This window comes from Puntigrus tetrazona, chromosome 16 (assembly GCF_018831695.1).
Source record: "Puntigrus tetrazona isolate hp1 chromosome 16, ASM1883169v1, whole genome shotgun sequence".
Classification (NCBI taxonomy): domain Eukaryota; kingdom Metazoa; phylum Chordata; class Actinopteri; order Cypriniformes; family Cyprinidae; genus Puntigrus; species Puntigrus tetrazona.
Genome location: NC_056714.1, coordinates 19,616,750 through 19,643,579, shown reverse-complemented (window position 1 = coordinate 19,643,579; position 26,830 = coordinate 19,616,750). Strand labels below are relative to the sequence as shown.

Sequence of the window (26,830 nt, the reverse complement as noted above, 5' to 3'; positions counted from 1 at the left end):
ATTCACTTTTTAAGTTAAGCTAAAGCCGCATGGACGCGTACGAGTGCGTGTATGTTTTCCGTGCTATGTGAAGAAACTTTAGAGACATATTGCTTTTGTTTGCGAATGCTCATTTTCCAGTGTAATATCCATTTTTTTATTTTTTAATTTGAAAAATAACTTACATAAATCTCTGTACTCAACCATACTAGACCAAGACATAGCCTTGGCATGAACACATTGCACCAAAAAAAGAAAAAAAAAAAAAAAAAAGAAAAAAAAACAATAGAGAAGGCATTTGAAATAGAACAGAACATACCCTTGACATCATGAGACATTATCCTACTTCCATAAGCTTTGACAATATCTAGAGAGTTTGCTATTAAAATTCTGTAGATTGTGACATACGTACACAGAAGTCAATAACAGAATGAGAAAGCTTGATAAAATGATTAATCAGAAAAAATGTGTTTTCGAAGGAAGTGGTATAATGTCTCAGTGTGTATTTCCATTCAGGCATTAAAACTATGATTCATAAACTTCTCGGATATAAGAAGCTCTGATAATTGCTAAAAAATAGAAAATAAAAAATAAATAGGTCTTGGCTTGTAAATAAACTAACAAAAATATATTAAATGACTTCTACTTTCTGGAAATGAAGAAATAAAAACCGAAAAAGTTATATTGTGTGGCAATATCATCGTCCCGATGTGCATTTCTCTGCAGACAGCATCATGCTCGGAAAACTGTACAGCACAATACTGCGAAAGTCAGCGAGCTGCAGCCGTCTCCGGTAAAAAGATCTCGTGAAATTTTGGGCTCTTTTGTCAGGAATACTGCAGCTCATATTTCCGTAAAGATATAAAAATCCCTGGTCACGTTTTTCCCTTAAATTTGTCAACAAAGTATGATTTTACAAGGTGGAATGTTCATTCGGAATTTTGCCCTTCTGGTCCGTGGGAGACCACTGCCTAATTTTCGCTAAAATTCAATTCAGGGTGAAGGGGGGGAGGAGGGAGAGGATCGTCGTCGACATGCACTGTACAAGAAACTGCATTTTTTTTTTCTCCAAATATCTTCTTTATCAAAACATGCTGAGTTACTGTAAGATGTGCCCAAGCCATGTTGCCAAAAACCCTTTTCAACATGCTTGTTAAACGAATGAACTTCAAACAATATACAGACTAAAACTAAAAGAGCTGCGGGAAACGAACAGCCCTGAAAAGAAAAATTGAAAAGAGAACTTGAACGATATCGGGGAGGGGAAAAAATCTGACAACGGAAGCAAGAAGTACAGAGAGTTTTACCCTGGGACGAGGGAGAAGTAGAGAAACGTACAATTTGCACATCGTCTTTAGCTTCATAAGGCTCACGCCTTTACAATAATAAATCATAGACATTTATTTATTATTTTTTTTACGTCTTTGTCACATGAACAGATTTCTCACTGTAAATAAAATGTTAAGCTTGTCGTTTATCTGCTTTTCTGTAAAAATACAGTAGAGAGACCAGTGAACGGTCTACAGGACAAAAAACAAGGTTTCATGTTTTTTTTTTTGTTTTGTTTTTTTTAAATCACACTGTAGCATTCACTCCCCATGAAAATCATGCACTAGTGAAATTTATCTTTAAAAATAATAGAAATTGTTGAAAATGGCTGATCCGGGTCATTTTTTTTCCTTATCTTTTTTTTTTTTCTTGTCATCTTTTTTTTTTTTTTTTTTTTTGCAAGTAGCAGTCTGAGAAATTTATTTCCTATTCACTTCTTTTTTTAAGTTCAGCTAAAGTTGTGTCCATGCAACAAAAAAAACTCTTTATTTCTTCTTTAGGTTTCATACGGTATCAAGAGAAGAACTTCAATTTGATCTTAAAAGATGATTCAAACCTACATTTCATCTCTGTATTGATCTAGCAGAATCGTATCTGGGGAGTGAGGTGCTCATTCCCACGTCATATTCTTGTTTTGTGTGTACATTTCTGGGTCTGTTGGCATGGCTTGACCCAAGGAACACTGTTAGCCCATGTAGATACAAATACATCAACATTAAAAGAAACATAAATGGAAAACGAAAGTCGAAGAGAACGTTTCACCCCGTTTCAAAAAGGGCTTCTGAAGAACTCGACACGTCAGTTCTCAGTTCAGCCTCATCTCCAATGGCTTCAAATAGGTTCTAAAAGCAGGAATTGTGACGTTCCTCGGGCTAAGGAGGCCATTTTCCAGCTTCGTCTTGTCCCTGCCCTCTAGGGGTTGCTCTTTGCGCACAATGTGTGCGGCATTTTTTTCCCCGAGCAAAAACAGGACCGCTTTTTTTCACCCCTAAGAAACAAGCTCTGAACACACAACATCAAGCATGCAGTGTTACCGGGGGGACGGGACCTGTCGCAAATCTCAAAGTCCACCCAATGGCTGCTACAATAACGCTAGATTTCAGGAAACTGCTACGAGCGACCGAACGGCCCGGACCCGCTGTCGAGAGACGACTGGGAAGCTCTTCTGGTCAACGGGGCCAGGGTTGGGTCGACCAGTGAAGAGGGAGGAAACAGCTTGAACCAGCCAATGACCATGTTGGACAAGTCCAGATCATCTAAAAGTATCTGAGCGGCTCCCATGAAGGATTTGTGGTCCATACGTCCGTAGTCTCCCCACACAATGATCTACGATGGGAAGAAAGTAAACAGCCATCAATATCAAGTCACACTCATGCAAAAAAAATTTTAATAATTAAAAAAAGGTAAACTTGAGAAAGTCAGAGGCCAGGCCTTATAATAAAAATGGCAGAAGTAAATATTCTTATATTATTTAATCATCGTTTATTCAATCATTAAACCATATTTTATATTTTATTGTTATGTGACAAATATTATTTATATGTATTTGTATCATACATATTTATATAGTATATACTAAAATTAAAACATATTTACAGACTTATAACAACTAATTAAGTTCCTTCTTCTGTTTAGATTGGACAAATGATAATAAAAGCATTATAGTGATGACATTATACCTGTAAGACCTTTCCTCCTGGGGTCTCTTCAAACGACAGCTGCTGCTGGTAAAGAGGGTCCAGCGTTTTTCGTGCTACTTTTGTTTTCTTTTTGGCTATGCAGGCGCCGTTCTCCAGTAGATACACCTTTACATAAGGGGCTGGAGAAGAACAAGCACAGATGGAGTTTAAACGTGAGAGAGCAGTTTTCAGGTGTTTTCAGAAATCATCATTAGAAAGAATAACCAAACTCACCTGGCAGTGCCTTAGAACCTGGTTTTCCCACAAGGCCTCTGGCTCGGATGACCTCTACCTCAAGGGCTCCTTTCTTTTCCACCATGCCGATCTGAATGTCACCTAGACATGGAACAAATCAAGGATATATGAGTCACATTTGAGTGTGACTGGAGACACTTGAGTGACGTGTACAGAAAGTCTAATAAACGAGAACTCACCCATAGGGGGCGTGGCTAATGTCTGTCTTCCCACAAGCTGGGCCGGGCCAAGTCCATCCAGAAAATCACTGAACTGACTGTCAGAAGAGAGTCTCACTCCAGGGAAGATGAGGCTGAGAAGAAAGGGTTCTGATTAGATAAACTGTAGAGCATGATCTTATGATATTACAGGCTGTAAAAATCACAGTAAAGCACTTGCGCTGGAAGTCTATGGGAAAAGCAGAAATGTGCAGCTTATATGCTCGTTACAGGAGTTTGCATAGATACATCTTATATATTGTTTAAGCCCTATGGAGGCAGTATACTTTTTTTGGCAGTGTTTATTATTATTATTATTGTAATTATCAATGACATTTGGTGCAATACCCTGATCCATAAACCTTCACTGTAATCGTTGCAATCAATGCAATCGTTGCTTAAATATAATAATGAATAGATTATTAGATTACATTATTTATTTTCTGTAATAAACAGGTCACGGATGTTGAATGCATTATTACAAGTATTATTGTTATTTTTTTAAAACATGCATATATACATGATAACATTTATTAGATTTTAGTATGACAATATATATATATATATATATATATATATATATATATATATATATATATATATATTGTAAAAATCTAAATTAAATTATGAATATAATTATTATAATAATTAATGTATGCTATTATTAATACTTTATTTGAATAATTATTTAAAATAAGCATATGTACAATATATTTTTATTACTAGTCTAAAATGATTTTACAATATGCATATGGTCGATATTATTAATTATTACTGAATTCATAATATCACAATTAAAATACAAATATTATTATTAATATATGTATATTTATATATATATATATATATATATATATATATATATATATATATATATATATATTATATATAGTCATCATTATTTGCACATGTGTTTTGATCCTTACTTTCCCTCTGAGCTGTAGCTGTTCATGCTGCCGTCGGTGGATTCACGACTGGCCTGTCTGGTCATTCTGCTTCTCATCTCTACAGCCAGTCCCGTCTCTGTGCTCCTCTGGATAGTGCTGCGCAGCTTCTTTCCTCCTGCTTCTACAAAGACAGAGAGAGAGAGAGAGAGAGACTGTTAGTCAGTCAGGTTATCAAGACGTCTCAGACAAAGCAATGAGGCGACAGCTGATGTGTTGTTGATCGAGACGCTCCAGACACACGTGGTTCTGCTCCCACAGGATGGCACCAATTCTTCCATTTCTTGTTTTAGACACACTGCATCTATATCTGGCAACTTTAACTTTAATTTAATATGGATTCCCAAAGTATGCTAAATGGTTGTCACCATAACAAAAGCAGAATACTTTTTTTTAAATCATGTTTTCATTTCATATGGTAGTTTTATATCCAGTATAGGTTTGACAACTAACTATAACAAAAATCCTGTTGTACATGCACACATTAATATCCTAAGTTGCAATGTTTCCTCCCACCTGTGAACCATCTATAGTTTGAGTAATGACTATATTACTTGGCAAAACGGTAGTTTATTCCCATTATTATGATTCATTGAACAATTACACCCTTAATCATATTGCTGTTGGTGCCACTTTATAAAAGCAATAAGTCACTTGAGACTAAAATATCGCTGTTAAACACGTCCTATCTTTATTTCGCCTGACATCCAAAATTGATGCACATCCTGTTCTTTTACTGCCGAATACAAATGCGAGAATAATGAGGATGATGCAGTAATGTGCGGGCTGCTCAGAATCCAGAACCCACTTTCAATAGGTAAGAGAAAGAAGAAGGCTACAGGAAGCAGACATGGCTGAGCTGCTGAGATTAAAGCATTCAATCGCAGGTCACACACTAGATTTTCTTTTCATTCAATGTCATCCGCCTCTGCTTTCGGCCCTGAGACGTAGCTGAACAGAAGAGGATGACGAACATAGCGGCGGATGTGACTGTCCATTTCTGTACTAACGGCACAGTTGTATACAATGATTAAAAACACGGTTGTGCTCTTGTTGAACTTGACCGAGATACAGTAAATCTGCCCCAATGTCAGAAGACGCAATTCGAACGACCCTTAAAGGGACAGTCCACCCAAAAATGAAACGATTCTGTCATTTGATCAACCTCAAGTCGGCGATACAAACCTGCATGGCTTTCTTTTTTATGCAGAACACAAAAGAAGATGTTTTGAAGTACGCGGGTTTGAATTCCAATCGACCTGCACTGTACTTTTTGTCCATATAATAAAGGTCGGTGGGAACAAAATCTGATTTTTTCTCCAATATTTTCCAAAATATCTTCATTTGTGTTCCACAGAAGAAAGTTCGTCATACAGGTTTAAAACAGCATTGTGGTGAGAATGCAATGACAATTTTAAATAAACAAATTCACTAATAAATTAAAATATATTTTGTAAAGCATCATGATAGTATTTGTGTTGTGCTGCCTTTAATTTATGCAGATTTTAAAAGACACTATTCCAGTATTTATTCCTGTAGTGCAGTAACAATAATAGACCTTAAAGAACCATTTGTGGATTAATTATGGTATTGAAATTTTGGGAAAAATTGTGCTTAATTGTAAAAATAATAAATAAATAAATGATTAACTTTATTTAAAAATATATATTTGGGGGTGGAATGTGATACATTAATATATTCATCATTGAGAAAACATGTTTAGGTCACATTTCACCCCAAAATCTTTTTTTTTTGGTTGCACCTACACATCAGACATAAGGTATTTGTTCTGCAAGTCATGAAAAGTCATACGATATTTCCAATGATCTTAATCTCACGAGCGACTGAAGGGGGAGAAAGAGAGAGAGATGCTGTAGGGAAAGGAAATCAAACACCTTCAAGGTCACAAAGATGCTTGGTTCCCATAAAACCATCAAAACACACTGCACAGTTATCAAGCGCTATAAAACTATCACAGCAATTAATGCGCATAAATACATATTTACCGACAGCCATGCGCAATTCTATTACTTATGCGAACTCCCCCGCAAACCATAAATGACCAAGGCCCTAATTAATATGAATTAAACCCGAAAGCCCTGCAAAACGCATGAACTTTGACATGCAAGATGCTCATTTGGACCTCTCCGCACGTGGCACGTCTTACCTCCGTCTTCTTCATCGAAAGAATTCATGCAGGGGAAGTAGACGGCCAGCGCTTCGAAGGAAGCCGACAGGCTCATGCGGCTCTGGGAGCGCTGCATGCGTCCGCCGGTGCTGCCCGCTCCCGAGCCCGTGGTGGACGCGGCATCGTGGCTCTGCCTGCCCATGTTTACAGCCGGAGAGGATGCTGCGGTGCTGAGATTGCGGACGGTGGGCTGAACTCAGAGTGCACAGCGCTCTTAAACAACATTTAAAGTCTGGGTTTGTTTTGGGTTCTTCGGCTGGAGAGCGTTCTGCGTCGACTGATCTCCCCGGAGTATGCAGCATTAGTGTGCGTTCGGCGCAGTGAAGCTGTCGGCTCTCCTCAAGCTATCTCCTTTCTAACGCGTGCGCGGGAGGGGGGAGGAGGCGGAGCCTGGCTCCTTTTCTTGCATCCTCCCCCGGCCAATCAGAGGAAGCGGTGTGGCTCAGCACTTCAAATGCTCCTCCGGGCGCATGAGCTTTACCCAGAGATACTGCAAATGTGTGTGTGTGTGTGTGTGTGTGTGTGTGTGTGTGTGGCCATTAGGAACCTGAGCATCTCTTGCCCTGGCTGTCCACATGCCAGTCACCCACAGTTCACTTGCGCACACACACACACACACACACACACACACACACACACACACACACACACACACACACACACACACACACACACACACACACACACACAGGCTGATAATTCCTCCCTTCTCTTCGGCTCTTAAAAAGCCGAGATTTATTTGGCCGTGCTGACGTGCGTCTTTTATCTCGGGCCTCCACCTCTCTCTTCACTATCTCTCAGTGTAAATGTTTACCACAGAAGATGTCCGGCTGCAGAAACAGCTGAATCACTGCTATCCCAGAAAAATATCCCCGCAAAACGCTTTGCAAATATTTGCGTAGTCAAAACACGAACAGCCGCCGTATCCAGCCATTTTCACTTAAGGTGTCAGGTTCAGAGAGAAACAAGAACCCGGGTGTCTAATGAGGGCTAAAATAGCAGATTTATGTATTATGCAAAATTTGCAACCATGATACCAGGGTGCATTCCAGGATAATGTTATGTGGTTTCTACAGCGTTCTGAAGGTCAAAAAGACACCCAAAGTCTCTATGACTCTAGCCCCCAGAGCCTAGTCCTAAACTAAATGTAAATCAACCCGAATGCAACTTGCACTAATTGATCTTAAAACATGTCAGTGCATTTTTTTTGTCTTAAGATGCACACCATTAATGCTTTTTTTCTAAGGCATTTTTGTCTAAACAATTACTTAAATGTCCTAATTGAACTATGGGCTAATCCTGGCTTAGGCTAAACCTTGTCGATTAAACCGGGCCTAAGATTCTCAGTCCTTCCTAAAACATCATGACACCTACATTTTCATAATGAAAGACACATTTATACCGTATCTTTTAAAGCAAACAGACAAACAAATTATTTTCTAAAATGAAACAACATTTGTCTAATTTTGCTAAGGGCTGAAAAAAAATATCAGAAAATATCTTGTTGTGCTATTATTTTAATATTAGATTAAGAAATATGCAAAGAATCATTGCAATTCAAAGGTGAAAGTGGTGAGGAAATAAAAAAAATGCACACTACTGCTTAAAAGATCAGTAAGACTTGTAATGTTCACAGTGCTAAGACTCCAATGCTTATCCAATGCAATTATTTGATCAAAAATCTAAAAAAATAAATAAATATTTTTGTGCAAAGCTAAATTTCCACTTGCCATTATTTTGGCCACATGATCCTTCAGAAATCATTCTAATATGCTGATTTATTATTAAAGTAATCATTGTTGCCAACAGTTGTGCTGCAAAAATGTGATTGATTTATTTAATTTTTTTATTAAACATAATATTATTTTATATATAAATTTAAATATTTGTCACTTCTTATACATTTATCACATCCTTGCTGAATAAAAGTTATAATTTCTTAAAAAAAAGAAAAGAAAGAACATTAAATTTACTGACCCCAAATTTTAAAATAGAAATTTCTATTTTAAATAAATGCTCTTCTTTTAAATTTTTTTGTTAAAAAAATACTAAAAAAAATACTTTCACTGAAAAATTTGGAAAAAATTTATCACAGGTTCAAAAAAAAAAATATTAAGCAGCACAACAAGGACTGGGTGATCATGTGATATTAAAAAGGTAAAATTATGACATTATGCAAAATTAATTTATATTTATAGCTGTTTTACAGTGTAATGCTTTTTCACAATAGTATTGTTTTTACTAGCCTTGGTGAGCATAAGACATAAGAGACTTCATTAAAAAATATAATGTTTTCAACACCCACCCACCCACACACACACACACACACACACACACACTCTATATATGGTGTGTTCCATGTCTTAGTATGTATTTTATATCTGTCACAACTGTGATCTGGTATCTAGTACTACTCCATTGTGATTCATTTTGATTCGTTTATGGCTCTTATTGTGAGGTCTGAATTTCTTCTAACAGACATGAAGGAACATAACACGATGTACCGTTACTCCCAAACCTGCCAGAATGCACTCTCATCCTGATTCACTGCCAAATACGAGTCTTCTGGAGCCGTGAAACAGCGCAGGGGGCAGAGGTGACGTCTCAACATCCTCATAACACAATACAGCAAAAGGAAGGAAGCGGACAATTACGCCACAGTAACTGAAGTTCAAACAGGACTGTAAAACTCACCAGCACTGACAGACAGAGAATTAAATATATATATTTTTAAATAACATTTTAAATTCTAAACTCAATGCACAAAAATGCTACAAACTGGACAATCCGAGACGTAATTGAAGCACGCGAAAACTAAATGAACTCTCCTGAGCTATGATAGAGAAAATAAAGCTTCTACATTTAAAACCATGCCGACATTTGATAAATCTAACTCCTCTATTGCAAGCACTTTAGCTAATACTGAGCACATGACTTAACTGCGGCAGTCTGAGACCTCAAGCAACTACATATAAACCAAATGCAGTCAACACAATCAGTCAAGGTTTCAAAAAAGATTAGAGGAAAACATTTATGAATCAGTGTATTCAGCCACTACACTACACTATAGTGTACACTACACTACCAGCCACTACACTATAGCATTTAAAACTAAAACACACAGATGATATCACTGGACAGGCTGTGCCAAAGCTTCCTTTGTGCAACAACCACTTCATTATTTGCATTTCAAATGAACAAACCTCTTCAGAATGTTTTCCGCCGTAATATTTATTTATAAAAAAAAAAGCATTCATCTGTGGAAGTTGGTCACAGCCATTCAGCAAATGGTTCAAGAGCTTCAACTGGCCTACAGTCGCATTATTTGGACAAATGTCAATTGTCGATTCTGTAGAACCGTTGTTTTAAAACACTGTCCTTTAAAATGTCGCTTTGAGGCTAAAAAGCGAATGTTACTCGGGTCTTTATCAACTACATTAATTTCTGAATTTGTATAAAAGAAGCAAATAGATTACTCGGTGTCACTTAAATGAGAGCAGAAGAAACTTTCTTTTCTTTCCTTTCTTAAAAAAGCACAGACCAGCTTCTTTCTAAGAACATTTTTCTGCTGTTGCTGTTAATGACTTTATGTCAAGAAGGTATTGATCTTGCTAAGCCGAAACTGTCAATGAAGAAAACACTACCCGTTTTGTGGATTTATGTTGTGATAACTACGTTTCCCATAATTATTTTTGGCATAATGAAACGAGCACGAAATGCATAAAGCATGCATTATACACTAAATTAGCTCTTTACTCTTCATTCTCTAACATTATAATTTTATATACAATGTAAATGTATATATATATATATATATATATATATATATATATATATATATATATATATATATATATATTTTTTTTTTTATTAAAATATATATTTTATTGTTATTATTTAAAAATATTTATTGTTTTATTATTATTATTTTTACTTTTTAACTGCTAAACCATACAAAATAAAACAAAAAAACAACAATAAAAAAGAAATCAGGCAGTCCAGTCATGTCTAAGAGATGAAGAGCATCTCATATTACAGGATTTTTTAAGAACAATATGTGATTTTAGTTATAAAAATACATAATTTTATAAGTATAAATAATGTTATATCAAAAACCATGTACAGTATATATCGTCATGCGAAACATCTAAAAGAAATGAAGATCATTACAAATGGCCAAATTGAATTATTATGATTTACGATGTGCATATAAAAGCAAATGACCAAATTTCTCCTATTTGATACTATTCAGTGCTTTGACACAATCTGTATCATTAAAAGCGCTATATAAATAAAAGTGATCGATTGATTGAAATTTCAGATTAACTTGGGTGACCAATACAGTCTTAAAGGCCTCAGAGCAGCTAGCGTTGAACTCGCTCACAAAAACAAAAGCCACGAAAGCACGAATAGCCTGCTCATGCCTGAGAGATGAGAACATCTCGTATTACGGGAATTTAAAGAGCGTCACGTGTGAGAAAAACACGAAGATGTAATGACCTGGAGATGGGGCAGCAAGTGTGTGAGACTGATGATGTTTTGACCAGCCCAGGCAGCCATGTGTATGTAAGTGTGTGCGCCGATAAACACTTGAAGACTGAAAGACATGTTTACATCCTCTCTTCTCTGCACTGTGTCATGCCACACAACCCCAGAGGATGTAAAAATCATTAGCACAGGAACTCTTCAGAAAGCAGATTTGTAAATCTAACTAACGAACTAAATGCATAAATTATTAAATAAAATAAAATATTTATACAATATAAAATATATATTTATTTTTATTATTCACATTATGGATTACAGTGTAAGGGATGTGTTAGATGTTAATTTTCATGCAAATAATATATAATAGTTTTTTTAAACTGCATTGAGAAAATAATTTTATTATTTTGGACTATTAAGACGTTTTTGCATTGTGATATTATTTGCATGAAAATTAACATCTAGTCCATAATGTGAATAATAATAATAATAAATTAAATAATAAATTAAATTAATAAAATATAACCTATTATTAATATTGTTGTTGTTCTTATCAATTAATTCAATTCAGTACAAAAAGTAATATCATGATATATATTTTTCAGTTGAACTTTGCAAATGTACATAATGAGAATAATAAAATATTTTAATAATATTTTAAATAATACGTGAAACTTTGGGTGGAAATCCAATTAACTGTCATTTGAATCATATCCCAAAAAAAAAAAAAAAAAAAACGTGTTGAAGTGAAATACGATGGAAAGAACGGTGAAAAAAATCCTGCACACTTTTGTAGGTTTTAGCAAGTTGAAAGTCTGGGATGTGAAATATGGCAAGGCATTTCTCATGTCAGTTTTCATGAGATTTACCTCTAGAAATCACCTTCAAGAAACATTAAATATGTATGATGTCTTTCTGTCGGCTGTGAAGTGATAAACTTCACACTTTCATTCTCCTCACACGTCTAATCAAGAGACAGGCGATACAGATGGAAGGGTGACCACTTCCTCTGTTAGTGTGTGGACAGATGGTGAAAAACAGCAAGAATAAACTATTTAGTGCTTCGCTCAGATCAAAAAGAACTGGCATCTGTGCAGCCGACTGAACGCCTGCATGAACAACTCTGAGACTGTGATCGAGATAATAATTTGAAAGCAGGCAGACAGCATTCAGGAAAAGAACGTGCAGGTGTAAAAAGATTAAGCCTGCAGAAATGAGATTCAAAATAGTATTGTCTATACATGGTCCTAATCAGAACTAGGGGAAGAGCTGAAGATAGTTTGGTTTTCCCCCTCAACTGCTTAGTAACTCAAGTGTCAGATGGGGAACAGGATCACTGGACTATTTCTCATGAGCTTGTTTTTGGAATAAGGAAGTCCATCTATGGCTGAGTCTCTGAACACAGAGACATTCCCTCAAGGCCAGCAGACCCAATAAACAAAGGCTGACCGTAAGACGTGTGCGTCAAGTTCTTTAACAATTTTATATTTCAGAGATGATGAAAATACAAACATTCACTTTCCAAATGCATTAAGACAAAACTGTTGCACCATACTAATGTTTAATTCAATCGATCAAAAGTGTAATTATTACAAGCTTAAATTATTACGTTTACTCAGTTACTCCAATGAATTCTTCGCTGAATAATGAAATGAACTACTTCCAGTTTTCAATAGTTAAATCTGTCCAGTTGAATGACAGTATGAACTATACCGGTACAATCATAATTTTTTAAAGGAACGGTTCACAAAAAATGTTCCATAAGATATACATGAGTTTGTTCTTTCATTGGATCAGATTTGGAGAAATGTAGCATTACTTGCTCACCGATGGATCCTCTGCAGTGAATGGGTGCCGTCAGAATGAGAGTCCAAACAGCTGGTAAAAATAACATCCCAATATTCTTCAAGTAATCCACTCCACTATAGTCCATTAATTAAGGTCTTATGACATGAAAAACATAATCTGTGTAATAAATTCATTACTAACATATAGTCCATAATATTGCTTTCGCCAGTGAAAGTTGGCACATCTGAATCAGGAGAGAAATGTGCAAAGATCAAGCACTGTTTACAACTGAATACATTCAGCTATAAACAAATATGACGGTTGATTTTGATGAAAGGTGAACTTTTTCACCGGAGGAAACATTACCTTGGAGTTTTGGCCAGAATGCCTTAATGGTGGATTTGTTTCTCACAAACATGCAACTTTTCACTTCACAAGATGTTAATTGATGGGATTGGAGTGGTGTGGATTACTTGTGAGTTATTGTGATGTTTTTATCAATTGTTTGGACTCTTATTCTGAAGGCACCCATTCAATGCAATAAATCCATTGGCGAGTAATGCAAAATTTCTCCAAATCTGTTCGGATGAAGGAACTCATATCTTGGATGGGCTTAAGGTAAGCCAAGTTTTAGCAAATTTTCATTTTTTGGCAAAATATCTGGTGAGGGTTGGAAAATTGTTATGAAAAACTTCATTTTTGGTGCAAGCTGCCTTCGATGACATTATAAGTGGACTTCATAATACAAAACATGCACAAAATCCAACAATATGCAGCGTTACGATACAATGTAGCTTATATGTCTTTTAGAAAGGAACGTGTAAATAAAAGGAGCTAAAACAGCAAAAGCAAAAGTCAGACTATAATTGTATCAACACTGTGTCTTTGTGAATCTGGTTCATACAGCAGCTCAGCATCTGATCATCTCTGTCACCATGGTGACACTCTGGTGGATACGCATTATCTTTATCTTTACAACCAACGATCAGTGAAAAACCCATGACGATCATCATGACCTGACCTTAAAAAGCCAAAATAGCATATGCCTTATGAATAGAGAGAAAATGTACTTAATTACTTACATTTTTCTAGGTTGGTCAAATTTCTTCTGTGATTGTGTGTGACCTGAAATTCTCAATATATTTTTTTTCATTCTTGGTAAAAGTGTGTTACCATGGCAAGGGATCTTCAAAGGGCCACAAAACGCAACACTATTATTTAGTTTTTATAGTTATTCTGATTCTGAACCCAACAATGAGTCTGCAGCGTCGTAATTATTCATGAGACTCTGTGGTCAAATCCTATGAGAAGGCTCTGTCTCATTACTATTCATGACATGAATTTTTCCTATGACAGGCACTTCATATACACATTCCTATTTCCAAATGTGCTAATATTAATGTAAAATGGTTATTTAGCTCTTTATGATAGTTTTCCACCCTCTCTGTAATCCTTATAATTAAACACTTTTTTTGTTGCTCTAATTTTTGTAAGGCAATTTTGCTCTAATTTTTATAAGGCAATTTTATATATACTGTATATATATACTGTATATTATATATATATATATATATATATATATATATATATATATATATATATATACATACACAAAGACAGTATTATGTTCTGAAACTGAACGTTTATTTAATGTTAATGTGTATTGTTAAGTTTATGTTTCATTGGAGTATTTATTAATCTTTCGAATTGGCTTTAATTTTAATTTTAGTTAATATTTTAGTAATTTTATGCAGTTTTTATTATTTTTTTTAGTTTCTGTAATTTTATCTAATCTAATCTAAATCTAATGTAAGGCTAATTAATTTTATATATATATATATATATATATATATATATATATATATATATATATATATATATATATATACACACACACACACACACACACACACACACACACACACACACACACACACACACACACATAAAAACCTTTAAAATGTTTTGCTTTTTATTTTTTTGGCATAGTAATTTTTTGCAGTCAAGAATTAGCAAGGAAATAATGTCATTACCTTGTGTTATCCTTGACAAATGCATTGAATAAAACTCAAAAATCACTAAAACACTAAAATAGTGCCCTCTTTAAAAAAAAAAAAAAAAAAAAAAAAAAAAACCGAACCTTATCCCATTGATTTAGAACAACACTGCATTATTAAACTGCTTATGAAGAACTTCTCAAAGTCTGAATAAAACTTTCCTTCTCCACACACTAAATTTAGGGTTTGGCGAACATGATGTCCGCAGAAGAGACGTGACAATGTTAGCATCCAACGAGTCCACCAGACAAGATCTACAAGAGAACTGAGCCGGCTTATCTTCGGCCACACATACTCACAAAACCCCACTGAGACCAATTACATCCTCCTCAAGCCAAAGCATAGCGCTGAGATCAGAGCTCAGAATAAGATGAATTACTGCTTCATCTTCACATAGTTTTGCTCATTTCCAGGATCGACGGAATGCGGCCGGGCGACATTCCACCTTCTGAAGCCGTTCATTTGCATAAGATCTAGTGAGGGGCTGAGAGGGGGCCGTGGAAAATCAGATCAGAGGAAAAGCTGCAGTTCGCACAGATCACCATGGCTACAGAGAATATGACTAGCTCTGTTTAGTGTCAGGTAACCGGGTTTGTCACAGCGGAAGATACTCGTGTGCTACTTTCTACAGCCGCATTTCACCATTCATGCCTTCTGCAAAATTAAACGTATTAACTTGTGAGATTAATAAGTGTCTAATCTAGTTAGCAGCAATTTAGGACAATTTACTTAATTAGACCATGCTCTGTATCCGTGTTCAACACTTACAACTATTATGTAGAAGATTTCTTGCCAGTAAATGAGGGCATGAGTAAAAAAACCGTACCATAGTATTTGCGAAAATAGAGCTGGAAATATAAGTATGTAACCATCATATTTCTGATTAGTTTAGGCATATGTATGTCGACCATTGATTAAACGGACTGTCTATTTACCTACCTGGTCTCATGGCATACCTTTTTAGCGAGACACGAAATACGTACCAACAAGTACATATCACTGCAGTTTCTATAAGAAATGACCACTGGAGGCAGTAAAACTTTTCACACAAATTTACAGATTTCGATTAATAAAGCTTAATTTCCACACGCTTGCTTGAAGAATATCATGTTATGACTTCAAAACTTTATTCATATGCTGGGATGAACGTTAGCATCGCACATATCCAGCTTCATGTCTCTGGGTTTTCACAGACGGTAGGTTTGTTCGGTAGCTCACAGAGTACAGAGATGACCTGTGTGACTACGGTTCGACAAAATATAAAATAAATATATTTAATAAATATATTTTATAAAATATATAATATATTTTATATAAATATAAAAATATTTCAATTCTGAATCGTCGCAATACTATATCAATGTAATAAATAAATGTGCCAGGGTTTACGTATTGAACCTGCGTTTTAGGGCCACTCAGTGGACATTTTTGTTCGACACTGTGGAGAAACGTGCAGTAAGGAACATAAAAACGCTACTGCACAAAAAGTGCATAGAGGTACATATTTTTATGAGACCAGGTTGCTATAGACTAAGTGCAAAAAGGGCGCCTTGTTGGCAGAGGCTTTTTACATTACCTCCACCCCCAACATGTGATTGGGATAGTCAACATTACAAAATATGACAATTTGCTGTAGGCTCCAATGGCACAGATGGTAAAATACTCATTTTGATGCTTTGTATAAACAGCATATCGCAAAAAACGAGGTTCAAAAGAGCAATATTGTAATGTACCACATTATTTATGATATAAACATTTTCTTTGCATATAGAACAATGCAATCACAATCCAAAATTGAGATCCAGCAGCTTTAGATCTGTGAAGGTCAGAGGCACTTGATTATAAGGAGACGAAAATGTGTCAAGAAGCAGCTGCCGCGATGTTCGCTATGAGTACAGAATGTTTGTTCGGCCAGACGATGAGTTTCATGTGTTGTACTGTCAGGTATGTCTGAAAAGTTCTGACCATGTCAAGCTGTGAGTGACCTTTGCTGGGACGAGCTCCAAAAGTTACAAGCTGAAACGTGTCTGTTTAACCTCACGTTACTTATGACTTGTAAACACACTTGTGAAAAGTCAACTCAGTGAGCAGCGCTTTCAACAGTGCCAGAGATCTGCCAGCTCCCAGTGTATTATATAAATAAAATAAATGCGGTATGTATATGTATATATTTTAAATTCAAAAATAAAAAAAAATAATTAAATGATAATAATAATAATAATAAATTAAATTAAATAATAATAAAAAAATATTCAATTAAATTAAATAATTCACCTTTTAAATGGCAGATACAAGCATTATGTGAATTTTCATACTAGTTTAATTTTATCTCAGATAATAGTTTATTAACTAATTGTATCACAAAAATGTGCCTCCGATGTAATTAAATCATTTTTAAAAAAATGCAACACTAAAGCACTCTGTATTCATGGGAAGTGTATCTGCTCCTAATCTGGTTCAGTTAAACAAGCAGGCCGCCAAGACGGGTCCGTCCCCTGCGACGCCGCATTACCCGCCATCTGCCCGTGCCGACTGCATGGCGTCTACTTCTGATGTCCCTTCTGCTCTGCCTCAAACTCATTTCTCTGGAATCGGACTGAGGAAGGGTTTTTAACAGCCACTCAGTGAAGCTTTTCAAGTGGGTGCAATATTTTCCCAGACTGACCGTTTCCCAAACCACATTGTTTACAAATTAACACCGCATTAATCCTCAGCAAAATATGCAGCATGGAAAATCATCTATAAAAAAAGGCTGGCAGCAATTTAAAGAAAGTAATTTTAACTAGGCACGTGTCAGTGTTTGGAAACAGTAAAAGCGAACGCCTCCTGAATATTTTACAGCCAAACACATGGAGCAATACGGAAACCCTCTGCACATTTAAGGACAATAGAGCGAATTATGTTTGATTCTCACCAGAACCTTAAAAAATAAGAGTTATAATGTAATAATGGTTCTTTATTGGTTCCATGGAGAACATTTTGTGCATTAGGTTCTTCATTGAAACAGGCAGAACCTGATTATACAATAACAACATTGTGATTAACCAATCAGATCTGAAGAACCAGTTTATTCTGTTTTTTTCTTTTTTTAGTTAAGTCTTAAAACAGTGTACATCTGTGTCATTCATCTATTATTTTCTCTGATTTTAGGGATTACTCGTGGTTGAGGTTAAGTTTAGGTGGTCAAGACAAAATATTTTGGATTAAAATTTAGTTCCACGATCAACAGAACATGTTGACCTAAGAGGAACACATCTATCTCTGCAAAATCAGGACGTGCATGCAATAAGAGTGTGATATGCTTAAAAACATTAAGACAAGTTTCTGGCACCTAGAGTGCAAAACAGCTTCCTTTTCTGGGAAATATGTTGGGATGGGTAGCTCCTGTAGCATGTGAGCCCTCCATGAGAATCGCAGAGGCTCAAATGGCTCCAGGACTGAACGCTGAGGGCACACGGATGAGATTACATCGATTACACTGATGGGCACACCAGCGGTTTCAACTTTCCCAGGATGCATTAGGAGCCTGTGGGATTTTTCAAAATCTATTATAATGCAGCAGACAGAGAGAGAGAGAGAGAGAGAGAGAGAGAGAGAGAGAGAGAGAGAGAGAGAGAGAGAGAGAGAGAGAGAGAGAGAGAGAGAGAGAGAGAGAGAGAGAGAGAGAGAGAAACAGAGAGAGAGAGAGAGAGAGACAGAGAGAGAGAGAGAGAGAGAGAGAGAGCAAGAGAGAGAGAGAGAGAGAGAGAGAGAGAGAGAGAGAGAGAGAGAGAGAGATAGAGATATGCTACATCAGCTGTGGATGTGAAATCTTTACTATCTTCCCACAGGAAAGAAAAATGAGAGACCCTCAATATCTCAACATATCTTAAAAAAACAAAAAAACACTAGCAATCAAATATGTCTCAACAAAATGTCACACAGCCAAATAATCAGAGCTGACATATCCACAATAATTACCTAAGAACTAGGGTTCCATGATTAAATGTGATAATTTGTATGCTGCTCTCGATTTATCAAGCATAATCATCTGCAATATTTGCCTGCTGGTTATTTATCCAGAAAACTACCAATACTACAATTTTTTTTTTTGCATTATCGTGCATTGATAACAAGCCTCCACAAACAGTCATGCAGGTTGTTGCCAGATGTTAAGACTTTAATTCTCCCAGTTAGAAATGTTATTTCTTTTTTAAAATCTGGCAACCACGTGCAAACGCAGTTTCTACAATGATGATCTGAAAACCTGCAAACAAGTAATCTCCTCTGCAATTCCTTGCGCAAATAAATTGAAATACTGTAATAAAATTGTAATTGTCTCTCAGTTCATTACCTTGAATGCTTGCTCTGTTCTACGCTGTTATTTTAAAAGACACGTAATTAGGCATGCTAGAAATGTAACCGTTTTTTTCTTTGAAATGAAACTTCTTCTTGTACCAGATTTCACGTAAAGAGTTTATTTACACAATGAATATAAAGCATGCCAAAACCAAATGCGGTAAAATAAACCATGCAAGTTGGCATGCCTGATTTGTGCTGACATTTTTGAAAGCGCATGAATTCTGAAGAAATCAAAAATGACAATAACCATAACCAATTATCAGTTCAGCGCACAGCCCTAAGGCCTCTTCAGCCACAGAAGAGCTGCATCTGAGCAAAAAACGGTGCATTATTTTGCCACGGTGAGCATTTAAAAATCCTCAGAGAGCACAGAACATCAGGTGTTTTCATCTGCACTTGCAGCTCTGGCCTCTTTGCTGACACAGATCTAGAGGCAGGGGAAGATCAGCAGAGGTTAGACGGGAGATGGTTCTCCACGGAGCGCTGGGTATAATTACAAGAGAATTCAGGCCTCCTAAACGCCGAGAGGAACAATCGGGCACCATAAATCAGAGCGATGATTCAGCTTGGTCATGAATAAAACCACGAAGCTTCAGCTCCACGAAGCTCTCTCCTGCAGAACTTGTCATCAAAGATTAATTAGAGAGGTCTGCAGGACTCCAGCGGTCTCTCATGGACACTCACGGTGCTGAGAAACAGTAATATTAACCTGAAAAACATTCCAATACTAAACGGACGTGGATGGTGACACGCTAAAATACACTAAAACAGGAAGAGCTGTGACGCAAAACACTGATAACTAATGTGCATGTCACTGCACAGCACCTTTAGGGACAGGCTCAGCAATACATCAGCAGCGACTGCTACATGGATTTTGAGATATTTTAACTGGACAGTTAGACAAAAATAATGTATATATTGACTGCCATTGAGAAATTTGGGGTCTGTACATTTTTTGCATGCATGTGTTTTTTAAAAGAAGAAAGAAGACTTGCTCACAGAGGCTGTATTTATTAGTGCATTAAAACCTGAACTATTGTGAAATATTATTACAATTTAAAATAACTGTTTGCTATTAATATATTTTATTACTTAATATTATATATGTCTTCAGTGTCACACAGTCCTTCAGAAATCATTCTAATATGCTGATTTGCTGCTCAAGAATCATTGCTTATTATTATTGATTCTTTGGCTGAAAGTCAAAAGGAAAAGCATTGATCAATTTACTGCACTATTGCTAAAAGTCAAAATTTTTTTCCAAGTACCTCTGGGTATCATGTAACAATGACTGACCCTGGTGCCCCCTCGATAAATAAATGCATAAAATAAAATGAATGCATAAATAAATAAATGCAAACATTAATGCATTATTTAACTGTGGCCAGTAGCAAAAAAAAGCACAAATGCATTTGCTATAGTGTGTCTAAATCTGCATGCACCACGAAATAAGTCTTCACAGTGAGAAAGAAGTGAACTAGACATAGAGGACAAAAAGTCTCAAGAGATCCTCAGCTGTCCAGTGTGTGCAACCGCATTTCAAACACACAAAAGCTCTTTTTCATTTTATTTTTTGTGAAGGCCTAGAATAACCCCTTTTTTAAAGCGTGTATCTGTGCAGCGTGCCCTCTCTTGCTGTCAGGCTTTCTGAATTAAGCACAACAAAGTGGAGCAGGAAGCAGCCGGAGAGTCAGATTCGGCTTTGAGAAACAGGCCAGGGATTTCAAACGCCTGCACGCGCACACGCCACCTAAAAGCTCTGCCTGAAAAATTGATATGCTTTATGATTCACATCTCGTGAGCCGGTGCTGTTGTTCAGAGCTTCACATCTCAGCTAGACCTGATTTCCTGTAGTCGGTGAAAGCGTGTCTCTGTATTGAGTGTGACACTAAACAGGAGGCTCTCTAAAGCACCAAATAAAACAGCACACCGGACCTCAACATGACCATCCATTTCTCACGTTTTGTTGGAATTTTCAGTGTCGATTTTTTTCTCGTTATTTTCCAAAATGGAAGAAAATCTGTCTCTCTATATGTGTGTGTGTGTGTGTGTGTGTGTGTGTGTATATATATATATATAGTAAGATAATGCAGTATTAATACTTTTAATTTAAACTGAGACCAAAATGAATGATTGAAATGGCTTTCATTAAAGTTAAACTAAACTAAATTAAAAATATTAAAACTTAAAAACTATTTTAAGTCAAAATACTAGAATGACTAAAACTAAATTGAAAACAAATGCAAAATCTTGCTAAAAAGAAATATTCTAAAAACATGCTAATACAAATGACAAAAGTGCATTATAAAATTGTTAAAATTAAAATTAATACTAAAAATATAAAAATAAAAGCTAATGCAATGCTAATATTAATAAATACTACACCTGTCAACTATTGCGACTGAACAAGATATAAATTACCTTTAGTAGAAAAGAAGAATATATCAGAACAATTTAAACTAAAATAAAAGTACTAAAATTAGTAGACTTAAAATTAAATGAAAACTGAAAATGTAAAATAAAACAACCTCTAACAAACAATAAATGTATTACATTGAAAACAAGAAGAAGTGAATCCCACTGGATTCAACATTCATTTTCATTTTTATTTTGTACCAATTTCCCTCAAAGTGACAATTTTGTTTTCATGAACATTAAGTGGAAATGTTTTTTTTATTTATATTCTGATTTTCCATATTAATTAAACTGACAATAAAGTGCCATTTTTATTTTTACTGGTTCACCCTGTGCCAGTAAGAACAGCTTTAATGGTACTTAACGATAATGAATATGCCTCATTTTAGAAATTAAAAAAAAAGCATTTTAGCATTGAAAAATATACCACACAGCTTTAGAACTAAAACAAACAAAAAAACTAGGTTGCCAAATTTCCCCAGATAAAAAGACCAACTGTGGTCTGTGTGTTCGTCCTCATTTTTTTTTACAAGCAGACACTGTTAATGGAAGGATGCTCAAAGACATCACACACAAGCAGAAGACACAACACACCCCACGAGACATGATAAAGTGCTACGGCCCCTGGCAACCAGCCCAACTTATTACAAACACACTGCCGACCACCTGCCATGTGCAGGCTGAGCACGAGCCGTCTGATGGGCTGTGTTCATTTCTTCATGGCATGTGATCTACCTGCACGCCACCATTCAGACTTCACACAGCCAGCGCCAGCCAATGAGGTGATTAGAAGCTGAGCGTGGGTCACAGACTGACCTCTGGATAAACACGGACACATTTCTAAAGCAGTGTTTTTATCATCACCTCACTGACAACAAGAGATGAAATAAAAATGCCCACACTGGTGAATACGCTCACACTCAATTACAGCAAACCGTGAAAAAACTGGACAGACAGAATATTGGGAAAAAACATGGTCTTTGCAGAGATGCTGTATAGAGAAATCAGTAATCTATAAGAAACGAAATGGTGCCTAAAAAACTGTGTACTATCAAAATATTAGATTTTTTTTAAAATGAGAATTAACCTTGTATTCCGTAAAACGGCACATAAGGTAATTTACTACTATTACCATTTTACTACTGAGATAAGTTTTTTAAAAACAAGTCACCAAGTCTGAAATTATTTGATCAAAAATTTAAAAAATACACATTCAGGACCATAAAATAAAATTCCAATTTAAAATAACTGTTTTCTATTTGAATATATATTTATTTCTCCCAGGATTCTAAATAGAATGTTAAAAACAGTATTCATTTTTAAATCTTTTGTAACATTATGACTTTAGATTAAGTTAATGCATCACCAATAAATAAAAATATTAATTTGCTAATAATATTAATTATTACTTTTGCTAATATATGATATTTGCACGGTAGTCCAAGGTACTTTATAGAATACTGTAGTATTTACAAAGCAAATGTCCAAGAACATTTTCGATAAACCATGCTTTTTTTGGACATGTACTATGGTATTTTCATATACATCATGATACCGTATGCTCATATTCATACAGCATGGAATTTTAATTGTAGATGAAGGTAAGTACACCATAGTATTTGCAGAGTACCGGTCCAAAAACGTAATACCAAGGTACATTTTGTGTGAAAAGTGTAGTCAAAAGAATAAAAATAAAGCATTGTACTATGGTGGACATATTGGAAGAATATTGGAGTTCAGTACCATGGTATACATATCAAAGCATCATTGTATTCAGTTACTTTTGTAGCTGTAAATGCATGCTGTGCTAGAAGGGTTGAGGACGTGTTTGCTGTGTGATACACTTCAGACTGCTGCACCTGAGAATAAAAAAATCATCAAGAGCGCAACAGTGATGCTTCATTGATGGCTCCTTCCAAGGTTTGTACCTAAAAAGTACCAGCTTCAACCAGCAACGCAACAGCAATGAAAAACATATGAGCAACACGAACACCTTGAATCTGCTACCAAACAAAAACAATGCACCAGCAACCAGCCTTTTTAAATAAAGCAATAATAATGAAACAATCCTCTACCACAACATTATTTAAAGTTTATGCACATCATAAAAAAGCGTAGAAATGACCATAAAATGCACAAATGTAATGTTCTTGGAAATATATCAAGTTACCGAATGATTCTATTTTAAATAGTGAAAGAATACCATTGCAACAATAAGAAGCACATGACTAAAAAAAAAAAAGAAAGAAAATAATGCAACAACTCTCTATCCCGGCACTTTATGTACATCATCAACAAAAAGACACGGTATTACTGTGATAAAATTACAAACACCTTTTGACATGTACTATAGCAATATCATGGTATTTTGACATTTAACATAGTACTAAATGTAATGTTACAGTATGTAATCAAAGAATAAGAAAGCATTGCAATGACAAATGTCTAAAAACATGCCATTACCAAACTACATGCCCAAGAAATACGGTAACACCATATTACTTTAGCCTGGATAAAACAACGATTCAGACTTTAAGCAGTTGGATATTCATTAGTTAGCACTCGACTGAAATAAAGAGGCTGCAAACAGTTGGTGAACTTTTTTCACTTCAGAGCAAAGGCAACAAAAAGAAAGTACGGCGTGAAACAGAGAATCTCAATTATTCGGCCGTCTGCAGTCCTCGGACACAATTTACACTTAAACAAAAGTTGTTAGGTTGTTAGTGCTGATGCAAGAAAAGTACACTCATTAAAGGGTTGGGAAGGACATACAGACAACAGAATGCAAATAAAAGACGCTGATTAGAGACACGAATGAAACAGACAGGCATTACTGGACTCCTACCTGTCTGGCTGAGCTGCGAGGCGCTGCGGCTCTTTCGGCTCAAGCCCACGACCGCCGCCATCTTGGCGCCGATGCTGGAGCGCCGCTTCTTGTCAACGGTTCCCACCAGGCTCACGGCCGTGTCCGACTGGCTGCCGTCGGTCTTCTCCAGACTGCACATGTCCCCGCCGATGCTGGTGCTCTTGGTCATGTTGCCCCCGGCCGCCGTTCCCATTTGCCTGTTTTTCATTTTGGACGTAAATTCACTGTCAGTGGCGGCCCATGGAGGAGAGACGTGAAGAGAGGAAGAGGATCGGTGGAGGGGAAGAGTAGAGGATGGATGGATGGATAGATGGATGAATAGATAGATGAATAGATGGATGAATAGAAGGATGAATAGATGGATGGATGGATGGATGGATAGATGGATGAATAAATAGATGAATAGATGGATGAATAGAAGGATGAATAGATGGATGGATGGATGGATGGATGGATGGATGGATGGATGGATGGATGATGGAGGAGAGAAAGGAGAGAGTTAGGTAAGTGGAGGGTGAAGGGGAGCGGAGATTCAGGTCAGAATAAGGTCAAAGGTTAAAGGGTTTAGGCCTCCAATCAGTTTAAGGTGCTTCACATGGGCTTGATGTTCTGTGTTAAGTTTTAGTCTAACAACAAGCCCACTTAGTAAAATATAGAATAAGTTATGTTCAACTAACTACAGAGCGTGTATCTACAATCTCTATATAGCCCTCTCGATAGTGCTTATGATTACAAACTTAAGTGTCCATCGAAATCGAACATAAACTAAAAAAAGGCTTGCAAGGCCTTGGACTTTAAAAGCCAAACAGAACACCAAGAAAAAAACAAAACAACTACTACAAAAACTACTAGTTAAAACTAAAGAGAGCACATCTGACACAGTCTACATCTTTCATCAAAGGCTATTGGATATCCGAATGGTTTTGACTGGGGAAAAATGCAAAGCTCAATATGTCCACTGTATCGAATGAAGCCTGAATGAAGGGTTAAATCGATTACTTGCGAATACCTACATCTAAAGTTTTTGTTTACATAATATATGTGTGTGTATTGTGTATATTTAGGCTATTATGCATATAGAAATGCAAACTCCTACATTATATATTTAGAAAATTTACATATTTATAAAACAGAAAAATAGATTTAATATATAAACATAACATAATTCTTTAATATATACATGTATGTGTGTGTATCTATATAAATATAATGGATGCGACTGATCATATTATTTTCAAACCTTATGCTCATATTATTTAACAATGAATTGTATATTATTCGCCAATATGAAATATTTCGTTTTGGATGACAACTGCTGAATTAAACATGCAGCATAATGAAATCGTCACATTGCAGCGTACTACTGTTTAAAATGTTTTCACGTGATACGTTTCATAAATATATGACAAAATATGCAAATTATAATCGTCGTTAATATTACAACAACAAAATATTAAAAAGTAATAAACTGTTTTTAACATTAAGCGTTAGACCACTGACATTAACTGCCGCTCCATTTGAAAAAAGGTGACGGGGCCAATCGAAGAACAAGATGTAAATTTGAATGCTAAAAATACATTTATAGCTGCTTCACTCATCATCGTGACCGAACCTGAGCCGTCTAGCAGCTCACTGTGACTCATTTAAGAGAAACAGCTCACACGCTTCCCACAGACGGTTTTTAAAACAGCATAAAAACTTTCATCATAACCGACGGGAGCAACTCACGCACGACACATTCAATGAATCTGATTGCACACTGCTCTATATTCCACACAGGCTGGTCTATGTTATTTTTCAGCAGGACGAAAAAAATGAGGACACGTGTAAAAAGATTAAATTAGCATCTCGCACGGCTGTGAGCGAGCCGTGAAGTGAGAAGACGAATGACTTCCTGGACAAAGGATCCTAATGAAATCGTAATGATTATAAATGTGTTTAAATGATACACGTGCAGCCTTGGGTCTGCTCTTCTTCTTCATCATCATCATCATCAATGCAATTACAGCCACAGAAACATGCCACAAATCAATGAGCTCTGACAACATGCTCTTCAATTACTACAATTAGCCTTTTCAAAACACAGCCCTGTCCGACAAGCCATTCTGCTCAAATGCAGCCGAAACCACATCAAGCTGTCTATCTTGGATCCTGAAATATTTGGGACCGATATATTTCATCGGTATCAGTATTCATCACTAAGCTCTCTATTGCAATGAGCTCCCATTTAACCCCAGTCGGTCCTTTGAGAAATAATAAAGAATTGAGAAATAAATCAATTCTTTCTCGAAGAAAGCAATGAGAAGG

At 36.0% G+C, this 26,830-nt stretch overlaps 1 protein-coding gene across 34 annotated transcripts in view; it reads right to left on the bottom strand.

The window, feature by feature from the left end:
• Window positions 1-93: 93 nt before the first annotated feature.
• The window catches only part of rims2a (regulating synaptic membrane exocytosis 2a), a 144,206-nt gene continuing 117,469 nt past the window's right edge, over window positions 94-26,830 (bottom strand). For 29 of the 34 annotated variants that reach the window (XM_043261216.1, XM_043261204.1, XM_043261205.1 and 26 more), the window contains 6 exons: window positions 24,503-24,747; window positions 4,366-4,507; window positions 3,422-3,534; window positions 3,222-3,323; window positions 2,988-3,127; window positions 94-2,634 (listed from right to left, as the gene is read on the bottom strand). In XM_043261216.1, coding sequence (XP_043117151.1) covers window positions 2,419-2,634; window positions 2,988-3,127; window positions 3,222-3,323; window positions 3,422-3,534; window positions 4,366-4,507; window positions 24,503-24,747 — 958 coding nt within the window. In that variant the 3' untranslated portion in view covers window positions 94-2,418. Of the gene's footprint in view, window positions 2,635-2,987; window positions 3,128-3,221; window positions 3,324-3,421; window positions 3,535-4,365; window positions 4,508-6,550; window positions 6,915-24,502; window positions 24,748-26,830 lie in introns of those variants that run through there. The other 5 variants (XM_043261208.1, XM_043261209.1, XM_043261240.1 and 2 more) reach the window with 2 other exon arrangements.